At 39.3% G+C, this 25,528-nt stretch overlaps 1 protein-coding gene across 5 annotated transcripts in view; it reads right to left on the bottom strand.

Moving 5' to 3' along the window:
* Positions 1-25,528, bottom strand: part of ambra1a (autophagy and beclin 1 regulator 1a) — a 390,498-nt gene that overhangs the window by 29,312 nt on the left and 335,658 nt on the right. For 2 of the 5 annotated variants that reach the window (XM_043706210.2, XM_043706207.2), the window contains exons 16-18: positions 22,528-22,617; positions 17,678-17,865; positions 4,449-4,631 (exon numbers count right to left, since the gene is read on the bottom strand). In XM_043706210.2, coding sequence (XP_043562145.1) covers positions 4,449-4,631; positions 17,678-17,865; positions 22,528-22,617 — 461 coding nt within the window. Of the gene's footprint in view, positions 1-1,376; positions 1,629-4,448; positions 4,632-17,677; positions 17,866-22,527; positions 22,618-25,528 lie in introns of those variants that run through there. The other 3 variants (XM_087996752.1, XM_087996751.1, XM_043706209.2) reach the window with 3 other exon arrangements.

The following is a 25,528-nucleotide window of genomic DNA, read 5'->3' as shown; positions in this document are numbered from 1 at the left end:
AAATTGCATCTGTCAGAAATTGGTCCTGGATTTAGCCCACCATTTATTAAAAAATTCCAGATTTGGTCAGACTGCTCAAAAATCTGTTGCAATTCCCATCCACAGCAATAAGTTCCAAACAAATTCTCAGCTGAGAACCAATTGTTTGTTGATGCATAAATGTTGATTAAAGAGCTTAGCATTAAGTTAGCTGTGTGAACTTTGCTTCCCTATTTTAACTTCACCAAACCTTTTTGATTTGATTTATTATTGTCACATGTACCTCAGTACAGTGAAAAGTTTTCTTTTGTGTGCAGTACAGGCAGATCATACTACACAAAGGTTAAAGGGTGATTGAAGTTGAAACTTTATTGCTGGAACAGCACAGCAGGTCAGGCAGCATCCAGGGAACAGGAGATTCGACGTTTCGGGCACAGGCCCTTCTTCAGGAATGGCCAGAAGGGCCTGTGCCCGAAACGTCGAATCATTCCTGAAGAAGGGCCTGTGCCCGAAACGTCGAATCTCCTGTTCCCTGGATGCTGCCTGACCTGCTGTGCTGTTCCAGCAATAAAGTTTCAACTTTGATCTCCAGCATCTGCAGACCTCACTTTCTCCTCTAAAGGGTGATTGAACAAAGCGAGGAATAGAAAGTTATGGCTGCAAAGAAGGTACACAAAAATTAAGATCAACATTAGGTCTGAAATTTGAGAGGCCTGTTCAGAAGTCTTAGAACAGCAGGGGAGAAGATATTCTTGAACCTGTTGGGGTACGTGTGCTTAAGTTTTTGTATATTCTGCCTGATGGAAGAGGTTAGAAGAGATTGGGACCCCGAGAAACAGCTATAATACAGTTTCTATCTGGTGATTTGAAACTATTTTAAAGTTATAATGTACTCATTGAGATTTTTGTTAGTTTTTAGAGACACTAGATGAAACACAGAGGAAAATTCATATGTTTACTGACTCCGGAAAAAATTTGTTGCAACATGTGTAGCCTTCTATATTCCTGTTGACCAAAAGGAATTGTTTGTTAACAAATTGAGATGTGGACTCAGAGCAAGCTAATAAGCAAGCATGGAAAATGTGGCTAGAACCAATAACATTAAGCAGAACTGAGGCCAATAGCATAAAAATGATAGAAAAGTGTCACATTTGCAGTAAAGAAACGTTGGGAGAACTATAAAAACCAATATTAAAAAAATATATTGCAACTGTCTGTGAACCAAAGGAGAGACACTGAAGGAAATCAAACTGATGTGTGGTGCTTTACAATTCACATGAAATTACTTGTGAAGGTTTTTGCAACCTTTATAGAAATTGGGTTAATAACTCATGCTGTTTTGTGCAGCAGCTGTGCAAAATGATTAAGCGTGGCTATAATCTCATAAAAAGGACAAATAATTACATGCGAATCATCCAAATATATTTATATAACAATTTCCCTCACCGTTCTGTTTACACAATGCAATTGTGCTTCTAATGCTTGCTATATCTAGTTAGAGGGGGGGAAAAATAAATGACATGCACTTGTTACAAAGGAAAATTCAGAGGGGACAACATCATCAGTGCTCTGATAACCTGAGTGGCGGTTCAAACGTGACTGAAGTACAGACCTTGCAGTAGATTGTTTGAGCCAAGCTTGGCACACTCCTTGAAAATAACAAAAAGGAAACAAAAAACACACAGGCAACATTTACATTAGGCAACAAAAATCGACAAACATGGTCTCAAACATATTAAATTGGCCTGAAACAAAAACAGAATATGCTCAGAAGGTCAAGCCAGCCTCTTTGGAGAGAATTAACATTTCAACTGCGATATGCCTTTTGACCAGAAATGAACTGACCTTATCTTTACTATGTTGTGGACAAACCACAGCAGACTTGGAGGCTGCCACGTTGGCATATTTGACAAAGCAGCTTGCTGGTTTAGTGTTTTTTTTTAAAATGTGTCTGTTCTTAAGAGTTTATGCTTTAGATTGGAAGTCTGATTTTTTAAAAAATGTTCATGAGCCACTGAAAACCTTTTTTAGCATGCAAGGAATCTAGAAGATGAAGACACAAAGTAAATAAAAGTTCTTTAAAAATACTTTCAAAGTTAGAAAAAAGGGGCACGGAACTCTAATTTCATCTGGAATTTTGCCACTTTGTATCATTCATCTGTGTTCTTGTCAACCTTCACTGGCTTTGGATGCCTTAATATGCTGTTAATAAATGACCATCCTGGTTTACAAATCATCCCACGTTCACTCTATAATATCCTCTAGGCCAATGTCTATTTGTATCTTGTTCCAGATACTGTTTAGGTGTCCTGCTATGAAGGGAAATCTACATGGCGTCAAGCCTATTCTTTTAAGGGCAAAAATTATTATTGCAAGTAAATTCACCTTAAGATTAATCAGAAGGGTAATTGCTCTTAGAAGCACCCTGATCAATAGGCTTGGGAAGTTTCTCTAAATATGAGAAAAACAAAGATTTTTCTTTTTCCTTTCTTGTCAGATGTGAAGATTTGTTATTAGAACATGAGGATTCATTTCAAAACCTGATTAGATTAGGTTAGATTCCCTACAGTGTGGAAACCGACCCTCCAAAGAGTATCCCACCCAGATCCATTTCCTTCTGACTAATGCACCTAAAACTATGGGCAATTTAGCATGGCCAATTCACCTGACCTGCACATCTTTGTAACTGTGGGAGGAAACCGGAGCACCAGAGGAAACCCACGCAGACACAGGGAGAATGTACACACTCCACACAGACACTTGCCCAAGGCTGGAATCAAATCTGGGATCCTGGTACTGTGAGGCTGCAGTGGTAATCACTGAGCCACCGTGCTGCCCTATGTAAGAGACATATTTGGTTAGATGAGTGAGTTTATTTTAGTAATAAACCAATATCAAATTAATTAAACTATCCATGAGAAGATAACGGCTTTATTATTGACTAATGACATATGATTTGAAAACAGAAATAACTTGTATGTCCATGAAGAAGAGGGTATACAGGAGCTGCTAACTACAGTAGCAAACATGGTTTTGTCCAATTGTCATACACTCTCTCGCTCGTTTTCCTTAAATCCACTTTGATTTTCACCCATCTTTTCGTCAAGCCACTGACTGAAGTTAGGGTGCCATTGATGGTTTACCTGATTCTAGGGAGGTACTACACTCACGCAGTTGTGTCTTTCTCCAACATTCATTGGTACAGAGTTTTCATCAGGGTTAATGTTTACTGATCGAGTATGCAAACCTTGGTTGTTTTTACTATGCAACAGACCTGGACCTTTTCTGCCATCCTGTTCAGTATGGATACAGGGTATGCATAAAGTCATTGTGCAACTTAAAAGTTGGTGATGCAGTCTCAATTGAAGTAAACTATGAACAGCACATGGAGGAATAATTCTTAAAGTTTGAACTTTCAAATTTCTACTGCCAATCTTTGTGTTAAATCAGTAAATTGAATGTTCTGACAGTTTATCTTTTCATCAGTCACCATTTTCAATCAGCTTCTGCATTAAACATAACATTTAGAAGCTTTATGAACTATGCTTTTCTTTGCAACTTACACTTTGCTTCTACTTGCATACCTTCAAGGTTATTACAAGCAGCCTGTACTGGCAGAGTATATTCACTCACTAGATCACTAAAGGAACAGCAATGGCTCTCAGGATTTGGTCTACTTTAGTCTGTAATACTTCTATCATTCTAATAATTGACAAGTAAAGCTGGAAGAAAGATTGAGCAAAAATCAAGTTAAACTCATTGACCAGAAACATGCAGAGTAATGGATCTATGCTGATAGTAATTTGTCTTGCATAGCAAAGTTCTTGGATTATATTACCCTCTGTGCACACATTAACATTTTTACAATGTCTTGAATATTTTGAAAATATTGTGGTAGTTTTCCAATCTAATTTCTATTATCTATAGTTCCATCAGAATTTTTGTAAATACAGCTGGATTGTTACTGTATTAGAATATGAAGAAACACAGCAGCAATTTTCTCCCTTATCAGAAAATAAAAGTTTTCAAAAAAATAGGAGTCACACCATCTTTTCAAAATCAATTAACTCTGAATACTAAAGGGTCAATTCATTGGTTTACGTGATATGTAGCCTATTTGAATCAGAACTTGGACTGAGTTTCGATTGCATACATAAATAAGCCAACTTAGAAAACAGATTTTTGTGCCAGCCATACAGATGGTGATTACATTTTACAATATACTTGAGCCTTCTTGAAAACCTTGTATACAGCATCAGAGGTTTTGATGATACATTATAAAACGACTTCAAAATTCAAGTTATGTTGCCTCTGCCCTGCAAGAGTACAACAAATCTAATCACATGAGTTCCTCCTTGCTGCATCAGCAGGTTGAGTCACACTACCTGCCCCAGATAGATGAACGTCTGCATCCAGATGGTTGCCTGAATTCTATGCTGAATATGCTCAGATACTGGTTTGTGACCTACCGGTAGTAGCAGTGCCGGCTCCTGATGCTGTAGGGCTCATATCCGTCTGTTGTGCAGAGGAGGAGGAGTTGCCACCTGCATTCTCCAAGGGCCAATCTGAACTTGTTCCTGCACTGGCCTCTGTCAGCTGACTAACTGTGGTCACTGGTGGTGGCTCTGCCTCATTCAGTGAAGACTGACTGGCTGTTGAAGGGAATACACAGCCATAGTAAGATGCATCAACTCAGAAAACATCATGATAGCCTTTTCACTGTGGGGGAAGATATTGCACTTGCTGTTTAAAAATAAGTAAAACAACATGAATTTCGAAATTATGCATTTTTTTTCCATTTTTTTCCCCTCACAGATGAAGAGGACAACTGTGATATAAAAATGGTATGAAAGCACTGCAGTCCCTCTGATCAAAAGCTCAAATACATAAAGTAGGTAAGATGGTAGTGTGGCTTTAAGTTTCCAGCATTGAAAAATGTGTTTTTTTTGGTTTGGGGGGGCAATAATTAAATCTAGAGATATCTAGTCAAAAAATGTTTCCCAAATCATGTTGGAATATAGTTGATGCCACTGAGAAGTAACACTGAATTTGATAGTCATATTCACTAACCCAGTCCCATGACTAGTAGTTATTACAAAGCAGTGGCGGTGAGAGTTAATGACAGATAGTTTTAGAGTTAAAAGCTCATGTCCCAGGACAGATCCAAATGTGTACATTGTCTGGCTGGCATAGCCAATCTTCTTTCCTTGCTAATATGTTATCTGCTACACTGCTAGCTTCTACCTTTTATGTGGCACCTTGTCAAATCCCTTCTGGAAATCCAAGTACAATACATTTACAGATTTCACTTTATCCACAGCAATTGATTTAACATAATTTCCCTTTCACAGAATCATGTTGACTCTTCCTGATTACCTTGGGTTTTTCTAAGTATCCAGCTGTCTCCTCCTTAATAATCAATTCTAATAATTTCACCACAACACAGGTCAAGCTATCTTGCCTTAAATTGTCCTGCTTCCAGCTACACTCCCTTCATGAATTAAAGAATTATGTTCACAATGTTCCAATCTCATGAAGTTTTTCCACAATCTAGCAAATTTTGGAAAATTAACAACAACAAATCTACCACCTCAGTAACCACCTCTTTTAAGACACTAGGATGAAGGATTTAAGGACTTGACATCCTGCACTTGATTAGTTTAATCAGTATCGCTTACCTAGTGTTTGTAATTTCACAGGTTGGTCTCTCCCTTCAGCTTCCTATGATCCTCTATAGTGAAGCCAGAAGTAAAATATTTGTTCATTTCATTTGCCATTTTCTTATTATCTACTGTTCCCTTCCCATTCTCTCTCTCTCTCTCTCTCTCTCTCTCTCTCGAGGACCAGCACTCACTTCACTTGCTTTTTCCTTTCTAAATAAATGTAGAAACTCTTGCTATTTGTTTTACATTTTTCGCAGCTTCCTCTTGTGCACTATTTTCTTTCTCATTAACATTCTCTGCGACTTTATGTATGCTATTAATTGACTTGCTACTCACTTTGTGCAACTGTATGATTCCTCCTCAAGTTTGACATTTTTCTTAATTTCTCTAGTTAGCCACGGATTTTAGTGCTCCCTTTAGGATTTTTCTTAACAACAGGAACATTCTTATTCTGAATTATCCCTTTAAACGTCTATCATTGCTTCTCTATTTAACCTATCCCTAGCCGGGTTTGTCAGTTCACTTCAGTTAGCTCAGCCTTTAATCCCACAAGATTGCCCTTATTTAGGTTTAAAAGAGTCTTAGACCCACATATCACCTTGTCAAACTGAAAATTTTACTTTGGGGTGTCCTTATTCTGAGATCATTAATTGATTTTGTTTGTTTGCTCTCTGGTTGATTCCAGAATGTGTTACTATATGCATGAATTTCTCATTCAGGCCATAATGCCAATGATTTTTCCAGTGATAAGAAGATTAAAATCACCCATGATTATTGTAAATCCTTTATCACGAGCACTCAATATTTTGTTCTGTACACTTTATCCTTTAAGGAGGGCTGTAGACCAATAAAACCCACTAATGGCTTCTTTTTCCTACAAACCAATTCTAAATCCTCATCCCCTGAACCCAGACAGTCTTTAACTAAGGTACCAATGCCATCCTTAATTAACAGAGCTACTTCTCCACCATTATCAAACTTCTCATTCTTCTTGAATATCATGCACCCCTCAATATTCAGGGCCCAATCCTGATCACCACGCAGCCACTCTCCATAATGGCTATCAGATCATATTTATTTACTTCAGTGTGTGCTACCATTTCATTGACTTTGGTATGAACGATAGGCAGATGCAGATGCAGAGCAACTAATTTTGTTTTTTGTTAAGTTTGTAAGATCTAGTCTTCACTGTTGGTGTATTCTTATCCTTATTTCCTCTGTTCTCTTCCTGTCATTTGCTGACCTTCATTGTCCACATTACTATTTTGCTCTCCTGTTTTGACTCTAGTCTTTGATTTACTACATATATTCCTCACCTTCATTGTTTAATTTGTAACCCATTCTACTTGCCTAGTTATACAGTTTACTAGAATACTGATCATGGCACAGGTTCAGGTGCAGACTGCCCCAAAGGAATAGCCCATTTCCTCTAATGCTGATGTCAGAGCCCCACAAACCAGAACTCATTTCTCCCACACCAGTCTTTGAATCATGTGTTCTTTTCATTAATCTTGGCAACCTCTGCCAAGACACACAAGGCTTAGGTATTAATCCAGCTCCTTGATCCTGGTCCATCATTCAATTAGATCATGGCTGATGCACACTCTAACTCTACTTACCTACCTTAGTATATCCCTTAATTCCCATATGTAGCAATTAGATTGATTTTATCAATATCTTCTTGGGTAAGAGGATCCCAGATTTCCAATACAATTTTTGACTTCAAGCAGTACAGACCTTAGTTGTGAAAATAAAAAAGGTCTGAAAATTGACAAGTAGATTGCAATGAACATTCAACTCTTTGTGCTTCGAATATACGAGGCATGCAAATTTAATGCTGGCTGCTGATACCTACATGTAGCCAGCTCTGCCTAGAGGTGGGAGGCTTCAGGTTAATGTATTGCCAGCACAACTTTCAGGTATGCCAGCACTACAAGCTGCCCAGCACTACAAGCCGCCCATACACCAGAGATTTGCCTTCCTCTGTATCCAATTTAGTTTGATGATTGGATGATGATGTAAAGTTAAGTGGAAAATTAAGCTGCAAGGGTTAAAGCTGCAAAAGAGTATAGATTTTGAGAGATGGTGGTAGATGGAGAATAGTATGGGCAGTTGTGAAATTAGTTCTTGAGAAGGTTAGAGACAATAAATGTTGGTATACAGAAGGCTTGAGGCTTGAACACAAAACACAAAGTTAACATCCAGCCACAGCAAGTAAATATAAAAGAAAATAGGATGTCAACCTTTACTGCAAAAGGTTTAGAGTATAAAAGGTAGTCTTGCTGTAATTATTTAGGGCCAATGAGAGATACAGTTTTGTCCCTTTTTGTAATGCAGGATATCCTCGCTTTAGAGCAACATTGGGAAATTTACGAAATTGATTGCTGGGAAGAGGGGCATACCTAATGAGGAAACATGGTGGCTAGAACTAGGGGTCATATTCTTAGAATAATAGAGGTTTATAAAATCATGAAGGGCATGGATAGGATAAATAGCTAAGGTCTTTTTCCTGGGGTAGGGCACTCAGAACTAGAGGGCATAGGTTTCGAGTGAGAGAGGAAAGATTTAAAAGGGACCTAAGGAGCAACATTTTCATACAGACAGTGGGGTGTTTATGAAATAAGTTGCCAGTGGAAGTGGAGGAGGCTGGGACAATTACAGCATCTAAAAGGCATCTGGATGGGTATATAAATAGGAAGGGTTTAGAGGAACATGAGAAAACTGCTGGCAAATTTAGGATATCTGGTTGGCATGTACAAATTGGACTAAAGGGTCTATTTCCGTGCTGTACACCTCTATGACTCTAAGTGGGTTGCCATTTAAGACTGGGATGAGGTGGTGAATCTTTGCAACTCTCTGTCCTATAAGCTGTGGATGCTCTACAGTGCATAATTAAGAATGAAATAATTAAATTTTTGGACATTATGCAAATAAAGGGCTACTGGAATGGGGCAGGAGAGTGACACTAATGCAGAAGTTCACTCAATGTTTTACTGAATTGGGGCGGGGGGGGAAGAAAGAAAAAAAAAATCACAAGGGGCCATTTGGCCTACTCTTGCTTATCTTCACACTGAATGGCAGAGCACGCTGGAGAGGTCAAATTTCTTACCACGACTCCTCTTTCTTAAGACCTCGAAGCTGAGGGAGATGAGCTTCATGGTTCTGATATCTGAGAAACAATGAGTTAGTAGAAAATAAAGTCTGTAGTTTTTTAGAATTTCTGCAAGAAACAGAATTCTGTGTATATCTCTTGTACTTCTGGAGGTGAGGAAGAGTCATGACTATTCATATTAGTATCGAGAATACTGGTGCCAGATGCCAGCTTGTGTAATGCCCCAGCATGACAAATTTCCTCAATTATAGGCAAGCTGTTAGAGAGAGGGAGAAAAACAGTGGCGTATGTCTAATTAGATAAATGTCTAATTAGACTGGTCAGGCATGCTGCTTAGCAAATGATTTGAGGGTGGCATTGGCAGGAAGGAGGGGACAGATTACCCGCCCAGTTATATGGTGCTGACAGATCTATTTAGGGAAGCAATGGTAAGGAGATCACAAGATTTAGTTTGAAGATGTAATGGAATGATAGTTAGAAGGTGAGATAACAATATTTTTTCAATGCAAGAGGAGATTTCTGTAGCATGAAGTAGATAGGGTCATTATTTTTAAGTCATATTTTCTAAACTGGGTTAAAAATAGATTGGTCACATTTCAGAATACACCCAAAAAAAACCTGAATATCCTATTGGATTAATCTGATTATACCGAGACTCCCCTCTGCAGGCTTCCAAAAAACTGATGGACACAGGCTCCCCAGTTCTACCGTCAACTGCCTCTATTCAGACTTCTTGAAGTTAGTCAAGTGATATGCTTATTCCCATCAAGAATAAATTAAAATGTACAAGTGAAATTGAACCAGTTGGCTGCAAAATAACTGGAATCTGCAGAAAATTTAGTACTGAACAGCACCATTAGTGTACACTTGATAACTTGAGTCAATACAAACTAGATCGAAAAGTATAGTGCTGGAAAAGCACAGAAGGTCAGGCAGCATCCAAGGAGCAGAAGAATCAACGCTTCAGGCATAACCCTTCATCAGGAATGTGGGGTGGGGGTAAGGGGGCTGAGAGATGTATAGAAGGGTAGTGGGGCTGGGAGGGAAAGGTAGCTGGGAAGGCGATAGGTGGATGGAGATGGGGTTGATGGTGACAGATTGGAGGAGAGGGTAAATGGACAGGAAGGAAGACAGATTGTAGGAAGGAAGATGGACAGGTGTAAGACAGTTTGAGATGGCAGTGCCGAGTGGATCTGGGATGAGGTGGGGTAGGGGAGATGAGGAAACTGGTGAAATCGATGTTGATTGGAGGGTAGGAGGGTTCCAAGATGGAAGATGAGGCATCGGTACTCCAGGCGCCGGGTGGCGAGGATTTGGCAGAGGCAGAGGCCCAGGACTTGCATGCCTTTGGTGGAGTGGGAGGCAGAGTTGAAGTGGTCGGCCACAGGGCAGTGGGTTGTTTGGCATGTGTGCCACAGAGATCTTTCTTGAAATGCTCTGCGAGTTGGCATCCTGTCTCCCCAGTGTAGAGGAGACCACATCAAGAGCAACAACCACAGTAGACGAAGTGCTTGGATGTGCAGGAAAACCTCTGCTGGATGCAGAAGGATCCTTTGGGGCCTTGGACGGAGGTGAAGGGGGAGGTCTGGGCACAGGCTATACACCTCTTGCGGCAGCAAGTGAAGGTGCTGGTAGTGGAGGGTGAATTGGTGGGGAGAGTGGATCTAACGAGGGAGTTATGGAGGGAGTTGTCTCTGTGGAATGCAGACCATTGGAATTCGGACCTGTTGACCACTCTTTCCCTCCCCACCCTTATTAGCATTCCGCAGATACCACTCCCTCCACGACTCCCTCATTAGGTCAACGCCCCCCTCCACCAACCCACCTTCCACTACCAGCACCTTCCCTTGCCACCGCAAGGTGTATAAAACCTGCACCCACACCTCCCCACCTCTGTCCAAGGCCCCAAAGGATCCTCCCATATCCAGCAGAGGTTTTCCTGCACATCCGAACACCTCATCTACTGTGTCCGTTGCTCAGATGTGGTCTCCTCTACATCAGGGAGATAGGACACCAACTCACAGGACATTTCAAGGAACATCACCGGGACACATGCACCAATCAACTCCACCTCCCTGTTGCCGACCATTCCAACTCCCCTTCCGCAAATACATGCAAGTCCTGAGCCTCCTCCAATGTCAAATTCAAGCCACCTGACGACTGGAGGAAGAATGCCTCATCTTCTGGCTAAGGACCCTCTAACCACATGGCACTAAGGTCGATTGCACCAGTTTCCTCATCTCCCCTCCTCCCAACCCATCCCAGATCCAACTCAGCACCGCCCTCTTAAGCAGCTCTAACCTGTCTATCTTCCTATCCACTCCACCCTCCTCTCCAATCTATCACCGTCACCCCCCCCAGCAACATCTACCTATCGCCTTCCCAGCTACCTTCCCCCAGCCCCACCCCCACCCTATTTATCTCTTAGCCCCTTTCTCACCTCCCCCACATTCCTGATAAAGGGCTTATGTCCAAAACGTCGATTCTCCTGCTACTCGGATGCTGCCTGACCTGTTGTGCTTTTCCAGTGCCACACTTTTCAACTCTGATCTCCAGCATCTGCGGTCATCACTTTCTCCACCTTAATTTGAACTAGTCCAAATTTTGATGAGACTAATAGCAGACTGCAATGTCTAGCACCTGTACATTCACAGTTAAACAGGAGATCAGAAAATTACCATCTAAATTGTGTAGCTTCTTAAGGTGCTGTTACACCGTCATCTTGTTCAGAGCCTCAACTCCTACATACACAGAATGGAGAGAAATCTTAAATTTATATCATTCACACTTCATTCACCAGCAACTGTTACAGCTTGTGAACTGCAGTGCAAGGACCTAAGACGAAAAATGAACTCTGACCAATGTGGCATCTAAGTTAGCAATTACTGCTTGTTGGATATTTTTAAAAAGTCCTTTTTTGTTGTCCATTTTATTTCTCAAACATACATATTAGTAACAGGAACAGGCCACTTGACCCTTTGAGCCTGCTCCATCATTCAATATAATCATTATTTATCTGATTAAATCAGATTTCTGCTGACCCAATAACCTTCCATACGCTCGATTATGATGAATTTATCTACCTCTGCCTTAAAAACAGTCAAAGATATTGACTTCCACCAGCTTGTGAGAAAGAGTTCTGAAGACTCAGGATCCTCTATGAGAAAAGAAATTCTAATTTCTGTTCAAAATAGCCAACTCTCATTTTCAAACAGTGACGCCTAGTTCGAGATTGTCCCACAAGAGGACAATTCCTTCCCACATGTTTCAATCAAGTTACCTCTTTACTAAAATACAAACCAAGCCAATGTTTCCTCAAAAGACAAGTTTGCTAAACTTTCTTTGAACATCTTTTAATTTAAGAAAGAACGTAAATAATTTAGGAGATCAATATGTGCACAATACTCTGGATGTGATCTCACCAATGACTTGTATAACTGAAGCATTAAGTCATTACTTTTATAATTAAGTCACTTAGCAATAAACAATAACATTCTATTAGCTTTTCTGATTACTTGCTGCACCTGCAAACGAACCTTTGCGATTCTTATACTAGGACACCCAGAATCCTCTGCGTCTCATAGACCAATTAGATAGTAACTCTTCCCCAAATACACAGTTTCACATTTTCCCACATTACACTCCATTTGCTAGATCTTTGCCCTCTCAACTGACTTATCTATATTCCTCTGTAGCCTCATATTCTGTTCACAAATTACTTTCCCCATTTTGACGTCATCAGAAAATTTAACAAACCTTTGGTATCTTCATCCAAGTAATTTGTACAGATTTTAAAAAGTGGAAGCCTCAAAACTCATCCCACTGGCATATCCTGTTGCATCTTACCAACCAGAAAATTTATGCCCACTTTGTTTCCTGCCAGCTTGTCAATCTTTGCACCATGAGCTTTTACTTTCTGCAAAGAACTTGAACTTGGCATCTTATCAAGGGTCTTCTAGAATTCCAAGTACCGTAAACCATTGCTTCCCCTTTACCCACAGTACAGATCACTTCCTCAAAGAAGGCCAATAAATTAGTTAAACATGATTTGTCCTTCACAAAACCATACTGACTCTGCCTGATCACCCTGAACCTTTCCAAGTTCCCTGATGAAATGGTAAATTCTAACATTTTCCCATGACAGAACTTAAACTAACTTGTCTGTAGATTCTTACTTTCTGTCTCCATTCTTCAGTTACATTTGGTATCACTTGATCCCATCTTGCTTCCCCTTTCTTATTTTCTGTCCCAGATTTGCAATTGATTAGATATCCTTAAGTGACACTTTCAGATTAACATGGAGTTGTTTATTAACAACACTTCAATCTGACTGGTTAAGGTAATACATAGTTACATTTCTGGTTTACACGTGCTCAGTAAAAGATCACTGTGCCATTTTTATATTCTAATTTAGATAGCTCAAGTGCAAAATTCCAGAGGAGATCTGTGGGCATATCTAAGTGTAATGGAGAATGATCACCACTGAGAGCAAAATGCAGACCACGGTATTTTGATAAGCATACCCTAATGTCACATTTTTATTATTTAAGAAAGTGACAGAATATCTGCAACAAATACAAACCTTAAGAGTTTAATCTCAAGACCCTTTGAATGGATAAATGATTTTTTTTTAGCTTTACAGCTTTCAATTGAATGTTTTTAAGGCCAAGATAGATTGTTTTTTGATCAGTTAAGGAATTAAGGGCTATGATGAGCGGGCGGCTAAGTGGAGCTTAAGTGAGTCTACGAAAAGATCAGCCATGATCTTACTGAATGGTAGGGCAGGCTCAAGGGGCCAAATGTTGTGTTCAGTTTTAGGTCTATATACCTAGGCATGAACAATACCAGTCTCAGGAGGTGATGAACTCTTTTGAGTTGACATAACTTCATTTGCATTGTGATCAGTAATGAATAAACCATACCTGTCAGATATGAACAAATCAGGGTATTATGATATTACTGGATATACTAATTGATTTTCATAATCTCCGTGATCTTTAGTATTTCACTTTAGTAATGTTTTCCTGTGCTAGGATGGGCCATTTAAGCAGTCTGATTATACACGACTATGACATGACCAAGTATTATAATGAAGTTCATTATTTCTTGATATCCACAGCGTTTGAACTTCCTTCCACTCTAATAGAGTGATGGGAATATGAAGCAATGGTGCAGCAGTGGAAAAGTGCGCTATAGGTGGCTGATAATATAAAGCCTTAGAAATCATATGACTACGCAAAATACATCTGTGAAGAATGCAAACAATTAACAAAGCTTTTGAACTTAGTGTAAAGATTAAACTAGTAGTATCAACAATTCACCCATCCATCAAACCAACCCGATTGATGCTATACCCTATATACCTTGTTGTTAGTGCCAAAATAATGATTCTTCAATTGCAACAATTTCAAGTACGGAATAGCGCACAGTTCTAGAGAAACACTGCTTTTTCTGAAACAATATTGACACAAATGTCAGCCACAGTTGTTTGTAACACTCGCATTTGAGTTAGAGAGACTGGAGCACATAATCCACATGGACATTCCAGGTACTTTGCACCATAGATGCCCCTGGCCTTCGGATGGGACATTAAACTGAGATCCTGTCTAAACTCTCACATGGATGCAAAAGATTCCAAGGCACTATTTTAAAGAAGAACATGGGAGTTCCCCCACAGTGTCCTGGTCAATATTTAATCTTCAACCTAATTAAACAGATTATTCAGTCATTTATCACCCTGCTGTTTGCAAGGTCCTGCTATTTCAAACTGGCTAGAGTTTGTTAAACTGGCTAAACTCAATGGAGTTTAGAAGGAAGGGGGGAGGGTTGAAAAGATTCTCATTGAAACTGACAGAATATTGAGAGTGGATGCAGAGAAGGTGATTCTACCAGTAGGAGAGACTAGTAAACCCAAGGCACAACCTCACAGTGAAGGGACAACCCTTTAGAACAGAGATGAGGTAGAATTTCTTCAACCAGAGGGTGGTGAATCTGTGAAACGCACTGCCACACAAGGTTGTGGATACCAAGAGATTAAGTGTCTTGAAGACAGAGATAGATAGGTTCTTGATAAGTAGGGAGATCAAAGGTTACAGGCAAGAGACTGGGGTTGAGAAACCTATCAGCCATGATCGAGTGATGGAGCAGATTTGATGAGCTGAATGGCCTAGTTCTGCTCCTATATCTTATGGTCTTATGGTTGTCATGTGTCTACGCTGCAACAGTGACTATATTTAAAAAGTACTTTATAGGCTGTAAAGTGCTTTGAATGTCCTAAGATTGTTAGAGGCACTCTATGAATGTAGGTCTTTACTTTCTTATGAAAGTAAACGGTGAAGTTTTAGATCTAATAATACATATTAGGCTTCTTAGCGACTGGAAGTTTCTTCTAAAAATAAAAAATGGAGTCATTCTGTTGTTATGAATTGACGATGGACAGTGCAGCCTATATTTTAATTGAATATTGTTTATGACATTGGAATTAAAAATAAATCATGCCAATAGCTAGCTGCTGTGCTGTAAGCCATGTGAAGCTTTGTTTTGGGTGGATTAATGAAATAAAGCTTCATTTAAAAAAAGTTTTGTGAAGAGGGTGCACAATGAATATAATCAATATGCCAACAGTTACAAAGCTCACTGCCTGAGTTCTCATATTGAACAATCCAATTGTCTGAATGTTTTTCTTCATAGCATTCTCTACATAAATTTAGATTGGAACTGAATTCTTCAGTTATCCAAACTGAAAGACTCAACACATTAGTCTTTTATCAAGTCACCAATTTTTTTTTTGCTTTGAGTTTGAATTCAGCTGTTCTTCAATGTCAATATTGGATGGATTTAATTATGATTTGTTCTCAGGGTGCTGGTTGGAAAGGGCAGGCAGATAATTATTGCCATCATTCTTTGCCCTGAGGACATGTTAACCACATTGCGTGGGATTATGTTACATGTAGGTCAGAGTGGATGGCTGGCGAGTTCTCTTTCCTGAAGGCCTTCAGCAAACTAACAATCTGGCGGTTTTTGCCATTTGTTCAATCTGGTCATTTTCTTTCTCACCTAAGCCTATAATTTATTGATTTTAGTCCAACAAAGTGCCATAGATACAACTTTTGGAAAGTGCAGACCAGTACCTCTGGGCTACTACACCTTTAGGCTATGTTTTATAATGAATAAACACATTTGCAACTTAAGTGTGAAAAAATAAATGGAGGAAAATTAATTTAAGGTGTTTCGGAGCAATAATCGAACTTTCTCTGACAAGAGAGAGGGAAGTTCATGAGGTTGTTACGAAACACCAAAGTGCTAGATTAAACAGCCAGAAAAATGGAGTACATGCCATCTGAATTAGGCTGAGGATGTACAATGTATTACTCAGACCACACTTGCAGTTACAGTAAAGTCAACATTTGCAAACATACAGCAGTATGCAGGGAAAAAAAGTATGATAAGAAGAGCAAGTAAGATGACTCAAGAGGAAAGGTTAAAATTAAAATCTCAATGTCTGCAGTCCAGAGGGAGGGACAAAAAAACAACTTATGGAAAAGTAATCAAAGAATACCAACGACCTAGATAAGATAAATCATGAATATTATTTTAAAATGAGGCCAGAGTTAAAAATATAAATTCATGAACAATAAATTTGGAACGATACCACAGGGAAATAAATGTATGGAATATCCTGCCAGGGAAGGCGCCAACTTTGTAGATCATGTAGTTTTATAGTTGGGAGAGTTAGAATAATCATGCACTTTGTTCATATATCACTAATATCAGGACAATTTAGACTGAGAGGCAAGGTAAAAGCAGCCTTTTCTCAGTGAAATGGTTTAAACAGATAACACACCTAACATTAATAATTGCTCTCATAGAATCAAGTTCACACTAACTCAGACCTACTCCCCTACCCTATCCCTATTACCCTGCATTTCCAAAGGCTAATCCATCTAGCCAACACATCCCTGGACACTATGGGCAATTCAGCATGGCCGGTCCAACTAATTTGCACAACTTCAGACTGTGGGAGGAAACTGGAGCACCTGAAGGAATCCTATGCAGAAACGGGCAGAATGTGCAAATTTCACACAGACAGTTACCCGAGAATCTGGAACCCTGTCGCTGTGAAGCAAAAGTGCCTGGATTATGTTGACACATACAAACATAATAACAGCTACATATGTATGCATTTCAGGGGGACAAAGTCTTCTGATGTTTTACAAATAAATTCCATTTTTTAACCTGGGATTTTCCAACCAACGTGTTAGCCACTTAATGGATCAAAAAATAAAATATTCAAGAAAGAATTTAAGAAAGGAGATATCACAAATCTTGGAAGCATCTATTTGTGGCCAAAAAAATAGAAAAATAAATTAGGTTGCAATTAATTTACTTATAATTGCAACTAACTTTTGATATGGAATTGCATTGAAATGATTCGACAAAGGGTGCTCTTAAAGGTGGCTGCTTTCACATCAAATGTGAAACAGAAATATTGCTGTTCAGAGTTAACTAGCTTAGCTTGCAATTCCCAATTCTGGTTTAAAATGATCGGTTTGCCACACACAGCTCATCCACCAGGCCCACACAATTCTGTATCTACTGATGCCACAAAAACAGCTGAGATTCACATAGAAGCATGGCAGCAATTTTGTTACATTGATTGGTTCATATATTTTTATATTTCTATCATTTTACGGTTTTAAAAATAAAGCTTTATTGTTAAGTTGCACCAAAAAGATAAACATAAATGAAATTTTGCACAACCTTTTCTTAAATGGGCTATGGGTTGAAAGAGATAGAACTGGTTGCCCATAATTCAAGGAAAGTGCAGACACTCAGATATCACAAAGTTGACAGGATGGCCAGTTTTCTCATTTGATACTTTTACAGCTTATATAAGTTGTTCCCATAATTCTGGGTTTCTTACCCTGGCTGGTCCCTGAAGTGGTAGCTTCCTGCAAATCCCTGTCAGTTTGGGTCTCTGCATTCTGCAGTTGTGGAGATGGCGTTTGGGTTCCTTGTGAGGTCACAGAAGGGGCAGGATTGCGAGGTTGCAGACCAATAGCATTCATGAGTCCCATATCACGGTCTGTCCTCCAAGATGTCCGGTTTGGCCTGAAGTAATAGCAAAATTATTACTCAGATTAGTATTCCAAAAGATTTTTCTCTAAGCAAACAGGTGTCATGCTTACCAATAAACAGCAGCTTTCTCATTTGTATTTTTCCTTTCCTATTTTGCCTCCCATTATGTTCTCACACAATGCATAATTCTGGATGGATGGGAGAACTCTTTCAAAGTCATTTGCAATACTATTCAATAACTCATTTCTGTAAGGTGTACTGAGAGAGTAACTAAACTATTTGCATTTCTTTATTGGGAAACACCCAGTCAAAAGAGAGACATAACATTAAGACAAGAATTCTGGCCTAAATCAGGTCTTGCCACCTCATTGCATTTGAGCTTGAAAATAGCTAATAACTAAACTTACGCCACCAAAACTAAATTACATTCTGAGACAGTTGATCAAGTTTACAGGTTGATTTAAGTTTACAGACTTTACAGATCTGCAAAACGAAACTAAAGTGTAAAAACATTTCCTTTTTAAAGAAAATTGCAGAAAAAAAATTCCCAGCATATAACTTTTGCAGGGAAGTAAAGAAAACTAGATTTACAATTTTGCTAAGTTACTCCAGGTAATTTTTTTTTATTTAAAAATGTGAAAATTTAATGAAAAGTTCTTCCGGTTAATCACTGGGTATTTAAATTTCTCTTCAAAATTAAAGATCATTACATCATGTGCGGCACGGCGGCTCAGTGGTTAGCAATGCATCCTCACAGTGCCAAGGACCTGGGTTCGATTCCAGCCTTGGGCAACTGTGTGTGTGTGTGGAGTTTGCACATTTTTCCCGTGTCTGCATGGGTTTCCTCTGGGTGCTCTGGTTTCCTCCCACAATCCAAAGATGTGTAGGTCTGGTGGATTGGCCATGCTAAATTGCCCATAGTGTTAGGTGCATTAGTCAGAGGGAGATGAGTCTGGGTGGGTTGCTCTTTGGAGGGTTGGTGTGGACTTGTTGGGCCGAAGGGCCTGTTTCCACACTGTAGGGAATCTAACCTAATCATATACTACTCACTTAAAAACTCACTTGGCAGTATATATTTGTGTTTTGTGCTCAGCATTAAGAACCTGAGTCAAAGCAAGTATGAAGACTATTTTTCTGGCCAGTAAAGTGTAAAGATTGGTTTTTAAACTTCCAGCAATCTCTTAATTGTCAAATATAATGTGCAAAATGTGTAAAAAATCTAGACATGCTTAAGTCTACCTATGCAGATCACACCATTTAAATACAGGTTGGCTCTGGAGGCTGATTTGGCCACACAGCATTCCAAATGAGTGTTAATCGACTTCCTTATATTTAATGGAATTGAGTTTCAATATCTGATCAATAGGATGAATTAATGGATATCACTTTCAAAGTTCATGTGATGCTCAACATATGTGGAATTCATTTGACTCAAGCCTAGTTCTAAATCAGTATAATTTTCAGGTCTTATTTCCTAAACAGTGTATATGAAGAGGATACGCTGCCTCATTAAGTCTTAACACACAATGTGCTTCACTGTCAAAATGGCTACACTTTGTTTTGTAAATGTTTTGCACTGAGGACGACAATGACAATTCTGTATCTATTGCCTTTCCAGAATTCCTTCAAGAGCACTAAGTTTGTTTAAACATGTACAGTAGGAGTTGGGCTTGCAAACTACAGCTCCAACACAGCTAACACAATTAATAAGATGTCCTAAGTATTCTATATATATTTTCCTTAGCAATTTGCTTAAACCAAAAATATGACTGAATAAAGAAATGAATTATATTTATATAGTGCATTTCACAATCTTAGGATGGCCTAAAGAACTTTGCAGCCAATGAACTTATTTTGTGAAAGGGAAATTATTTTTGACTAATTCATTAGAGGTCTTTGAGGAAGTTGATAAAGGGGAACGAGTGGATGCACTGTACCCAGATATGCACCTTGTCAAACACCTGTTGGAAATCTAAATAAGAGCTCATTGTAGATGGAAATATACAAGCATACATAGAGGATTTGTTAGCTAATGGGAAGCAGACTGCAGGCATAAATAGGTCATTTTTGGTTTGGCAGCATATGACAAGTGTTGTGCCACAAGGTCACACTTATCAAAGGCTTGGAAGAAGCAACCAACTGCATAGTTTCTAAATTTGCTGATAATACAAATCGGTAAGTAGGTTGTGAAGAGGATGCAGAAAGTTTACAAAGGGTTATAGATAGGTTAAGTGAGTGGCAAAAAAGTTGACAGACAGTGTACATTATGGAAAAAAAAAATGTGAACTTGCCCACTTTGGCAGGGACATCAAAAAAAGCAACACATTCGTTAAATGAAAAGAGACTGCAGAAGATGTACACAGGGATCTGAGTACCCAGGAATGTGAAACTTAAAAAAGGTAGTATGCAGGTATAGCCGTTTGACTAGGAAGGCAAATGGAATGCTGTTGCTTATTGCAAGGGGAATGGGACGATGGTGAAGCTACACCTAGAGTTCTGTTTACATTTCTTTTCTCTATTTAAAAAAAGAATCACAATTGCATTAGAAGCAGTTTAGACAATGTTCACTCAAATGATTCCTGGGATGAGGAGGGCACTCTATGAGGAAAGCTTGGACAGAATGGGCTTAAATTCACTGGAGTTTCAAACAATAAGAATTGATCTTACTGAAAGGTATCATAACTTGAGGGGACTTGACAGGGTGTTTCATTTTCTGAGAAACTAGACCTAGAGAACACAGCTTAAAAATGAAGAGTCGTTTATATAACATGGAGATGAAGAGGTTGTCTTTGGAATTCGCTTCCGTGGAGTGTGTGGAGGTGGGGAATGAATACTTTTCAGATAGAGAGATTCATGACCAAAGGTTACAAGGTTATCTGTGGTGTAGATGGGAATGTGAAGCTGAGGCTACAATTAGATCAGCCATGATCTTACTGAATTACCTACTCCTGTTTTCTTAGAATCCCTCGAGTGGAAATAGACCATTTGGCCCAACGAAACCACACTAATTCTCTGAAGAGCATCCCACCCTGACTCACCCTCTACCCTATCCCTGTTACCCTGCATTTCCAATGGCTAATCCACCTAACTTTTACATCCCTGGACACTATGGGCAGTTTAGCATGGCCAATCCACCTAACCTGTACATTTTTGCACTGTGGGGGAAATCAAAGCACCCAGAGGAAACCCACACAAACATGGGAAGAACATGCAAACTCCACACAGACAGTACCCGAGGCTAGAATTGAACCCAAGTCTCTAGTGCTGTGGGGTAGTAGTGCTAACCACTGAGTCATCATGCTGCCCCAAAGTGCTGTTCTTAAGTCACATGTAGTTATACTGACTGAATTTAGATTAGATTACTTTACAGTGTGGAAACAGGCCCTTCGGCCCAACAAGTCCACACCGACCCGCCGAAGCGCATACCACCCATACCCCTACATTTACCCCTTAGCTAACACTACGGACAATTTAGCATGGCCAATTCATCTGACCTGCACATCTTTGGACTGTGGGAGGAAACTGGAGCACCTGGAGGAAACCCACGCAGACACGGGGAGAATGTGCAAACTCCACACAGTCAGTCGCCTGAGGCGGGAAGATAGACATTAGCCAGGACACTAGGGAAAACCCTCTTGATCTTCTTTCAAATTATGTAATATGATCTTCGACGCTGACCTGATAGGGCCTTGGTTTAATGTCTCATCCAAAAAAAGTATCTTCAACAATGCAGCATCCCTAGGTTGGATGGTCAGCCTAGATTTGTGCGTTCAAATTTCTGAAATTAGATTTGAACCCACAATCTTCTGAAAAAACGACTGCCATCGACTGAGCCAGGGCTGACATTCAGATCATTACAACGAGAACTGAACCATTGTTGAAGGTTTAGCAAATGACTGAGCACAGTTAGAGCTTAAGCTCTGTTTCATCAAAGAACCTTTATAACAACTGGAAAAATTTACACTGCAGCGAACTCAATAAACCAGCTAACTGAGTAATGAGTAAAGGTCTGGGTCACAGAAAGTCACGATGGAATCCATGACGATTTCTCAATTAAGCTAAAAGATCCCACTTTACAGATTCAGTAATAACCTGCAGGTTTTCTGTTCACAACCCTGTATTAGAAATGCTTTGAGTATTATGGAGAATAAATGAACTGAACTAGAAAATGTTTGCTCTGACTTGCTCTTAACAGTATACAAACAAAATAAAACAAACTTTTTTCCAAATGACCTGGTAGCTAAGTCGTAAATTACTAGTTAAATTATAGTGCTAATGTAAAAGAAAGATTAAGGGCTCTAATTCTTCTACTTCGGTGATTCACCAACTTGCTTGTCATCTGCATATCTTGCATCAGTTAGCTCATCCCAGAATTGTACATCATTTGGAATCTCCTGCCTTGATCAGCAGACATTCATCACCTCTCCTCTGAGTGTTGTTCTGCTTTGCTGCTGCCAACTGCCTCACAGTGCCAGAATTAAACATGTGTGAGCAATCCAACTAGAAAAAGGCAGCCTCCATTTCGCCTGCTGCGCCTGTACCCAGCTCTTGGAAAGCAGTTTTCTCCTTAACTGCAGCTTATTATTTTTTGTGTGTTCTGTAGTGTATATTATAGCCTCGTGCAGATCCGAGCTGGAATTCAAATTAAAACTAAAGGAATTTGCACCCAAAGCAGGAAACGTGAGATAAGTTTACCCAGGCCGCTCATTGTTCCTGTTGCTGTGGTGGGAGGAAACAGGCTCTGACAGTTGTTCCCAGTTGTGCTCGGTCTCCAATTTCGATGCACTGCAAAGAAAAAGAGTACGGTGGTTATGATTTTGTTCTCTTTCCCTTGGAGCTCCACATGCTAAATGAATTCAACTGCTTAACACAGACTTGAATACATACTGTGAAATCATACACATAGGAGGCCACTTGGATCATTTAGAAATGCCATCTAATTAGTCCCAACCCTAACTTTCTACCCCATACTTCTACATGTTTTTCCTTTACAAACATTCATGCATTGATCATTTCAATGTTACTTTTCAACATGATCTCATCACACTTTCAGGTAACACATTCCAGATCATAACTTACCATGACAATCTTTTGACTCTCACTCCCTCGAGTATTGAATTTGAAATGGCTCTCATTTACAAGCACCTCTCCTCTGCCTGCTCTGTCCCTACCTTGCATTCTCCTGCAGCTCACATCATTGAGTACATCTGCTTTTCTGGCATTTGCTTCATTTGGATTTGTTCCACTGCTGGGTTGCAGTTTTGTTGTAGTCTTTAAATATCTTGGGCACGTGGACGGGAGCATTCCTCCTGAACCTCTCACCCTTACTTACATTTCTTTAATGCTCCTCAAGCTATCCTGGGCCATATCCTCCCAGTATTACCTTCTTATTCTGTATGATGCATAGTGACTCATTTTTTTTAAAGATTTATAAGTACAAGTAGTTTGTTTCGGTCAAGACATTACTGGCAGAAATTGTGTATGAATGCTTTACTGTATTTTCCTTATCGTGTTTAATGAGATGTTCCTTCCTTATGCATTACAGCTTTAATTCAGCACTATAATTTATGGTGGAATTGATGGCGACATTCAGGAATTTAGAAGCTCTAACCAATCCACTGTTCTTTTGTCACCATTTTTAAAACCCTAAAAGGCAGCCCACCAGATATGGTGGATCGTCAATGTTTAGACTGTAAGACATTGGACCAGAAGTAAGCTATTTAGCTATTTGAGCCTGCTCCACCATTCAATTAGAGCCTGGCTGATCTGATAACCCTTAATCCCTCTGTCCTGCCATTTCTCAAAACTCTAGATTACCTTAGTCATTATAAATCTGTCTATCTTAACTTTGAATATTCTTTATGACCCAGTCTCAAAGCCCTCTATGATAAAGAATTCCAGATTCACAAACTTCAGAACAAATTCCTCATCTCGGCCCGAAATGTACAATCCCTTTTTCTGACCTTATGTCATCTGGTCCTAAACCGTCACTCAAGGGGGAATACCTCTCCTCATCTACCTGTCAAGTCCCTTAAAAATCATTTTTGTTTCATTCTTATATATTCCCATGAGTACAGGCCCAATCTACTCAACCTCTCTTCAAAGGGCAGTCCTCCATACCCAGGATCAGCCAAGTGAACCTTCTCTGGACTTTCCTTAGATAAGGGACCCTAAACAGGTCACAGTATCCTGCTGTGGTTTGACTAGAGCTTTGAATAGCTTGAACAAAACCTCCCTATTTTTAAATCTAATTTGATTTGATATGATTTATTGTGGTCACATGTACTCTGTCCCCTTTGAAACAAAGGCAAACATTCTGTATGCTGATGTTGGATTCTAGCATTTTGTGATTCAAGCATAAAGACTCCCAAATACCTTTGATCTGTCGCCTTCCACTGTCTTTCTCCATTAAAATACCATCCACCTCCTCTATTCTTCCTGCCAAAATGCACAACCTGATATTTATCCACATTGTATTCCATCTGCCAAGTTTTTGTCCACTTGCTTCGCCTGTACACATCCCTCGGTAAATTCTGGATGTCACCCTCACTGCTTTCCCAATCCTCCAATTTACCACTAAACTTTACCACATTGTATTTTCTTTCTTTCAATTTGATGCTGTCTTTAACTGCCCAGGTTAACCATGGTTGGCTTATCCCTTTCACAGAATCCTTTTCCCTCACTGGAACATGTTATTTTAGCAGAGCCTTGAACTAGTTTCTTAAATGTCTGCTATTGTTCCTCCTCTGCCTTTGCTGCTAAACCCTTTCCCCAGTCCATTCCAGCTAGTTCTGCCCTCATTCCTTTGTAATAAGCTTTATTTAAGCTTAGTGCAGTTGCTCACAACCCAAGTTCCTCCCTCTAAATTCAATCATGTTATGATCAATTTGCTGAGGGGATCTTTTACTCAGACATAATTTATTAAAGCTATCTCATGAACCATGCCTCACCAAATCTAAACTACCCTGATCCCTAGTTGGATCCACAGCATATTCCAGGAAACTGTCTGGAAGACATTCTGTGAATTCTTCCTTGTGACTACCTTTGCCAATCGATTTTCCACGAAGATTAAACTAACCCATGATTAATGTACTGCCTTTGTTGATGTCCTCATTGTCTCCTGATTTATTATCTGTCCCACTGTATAGCTATTGTTAAGGGGCCTATCAACTACTACGACTACCAGTCTCCTTCCCCTTGTTACTTCTTACCACCACCATTGGGATTCTATGTCTTCTGATCCAAGATAATGTTTTTCCAATTGTATTTATTCCATCCCGTACTTCAATGTGACCCCACCACCATTTCCTTCCTGTTTGCCCTTTTAAAAAGTCAAAATATCCCTGAATATTTAGTTATAGCAGCTGTAAGGTGATAACCATTAATATATATTTGTGTTTTAATTCATTTATTTTGTTCCAAAAACTAGACACATTCAAGTAAGGAGCCATTTTAATACAATTGTTTTCTCTAGTACTAATTGGCAATTTTTTATGAATACAACTTGTTTAATTTCTTATTTTTCCAGATTTTTGCTTTCCCACTACTTCTACAGTGTGTTCTGTGACGAAGGATGATACAGAATATTTATTGAGTGCTTCTGCCATTTCCTTTTTCTCCATATAATTCATTAAAGGGACATAAAACATTTGAGAAACCTTCAATTCAATCTAAAAGTTGGCTACCGAGGACAGTT

The sequence above is a fragment of the Chiloscyllium plagiosum genome, unplaced genomic scaffold (assembly GCF_037043375.1).
Source record: "Chiloscyllium plagiosum isolate Xiang-an unplaced genomic scaffold, Cpla_swu_hap1 HiC_scaffold_18, whole genome shotgun sequence".
Lineage (NCBI taxonomy): Eukaryota > Metazoa > Chordata > Chondrichthyes > Orectolobiformes > Hemiscylliidae > Chiloscyllium > Chiloscyllium plagiosum.
This window is presented reverse-complemented; position numbering and strand designations above follow the sequence as displayed.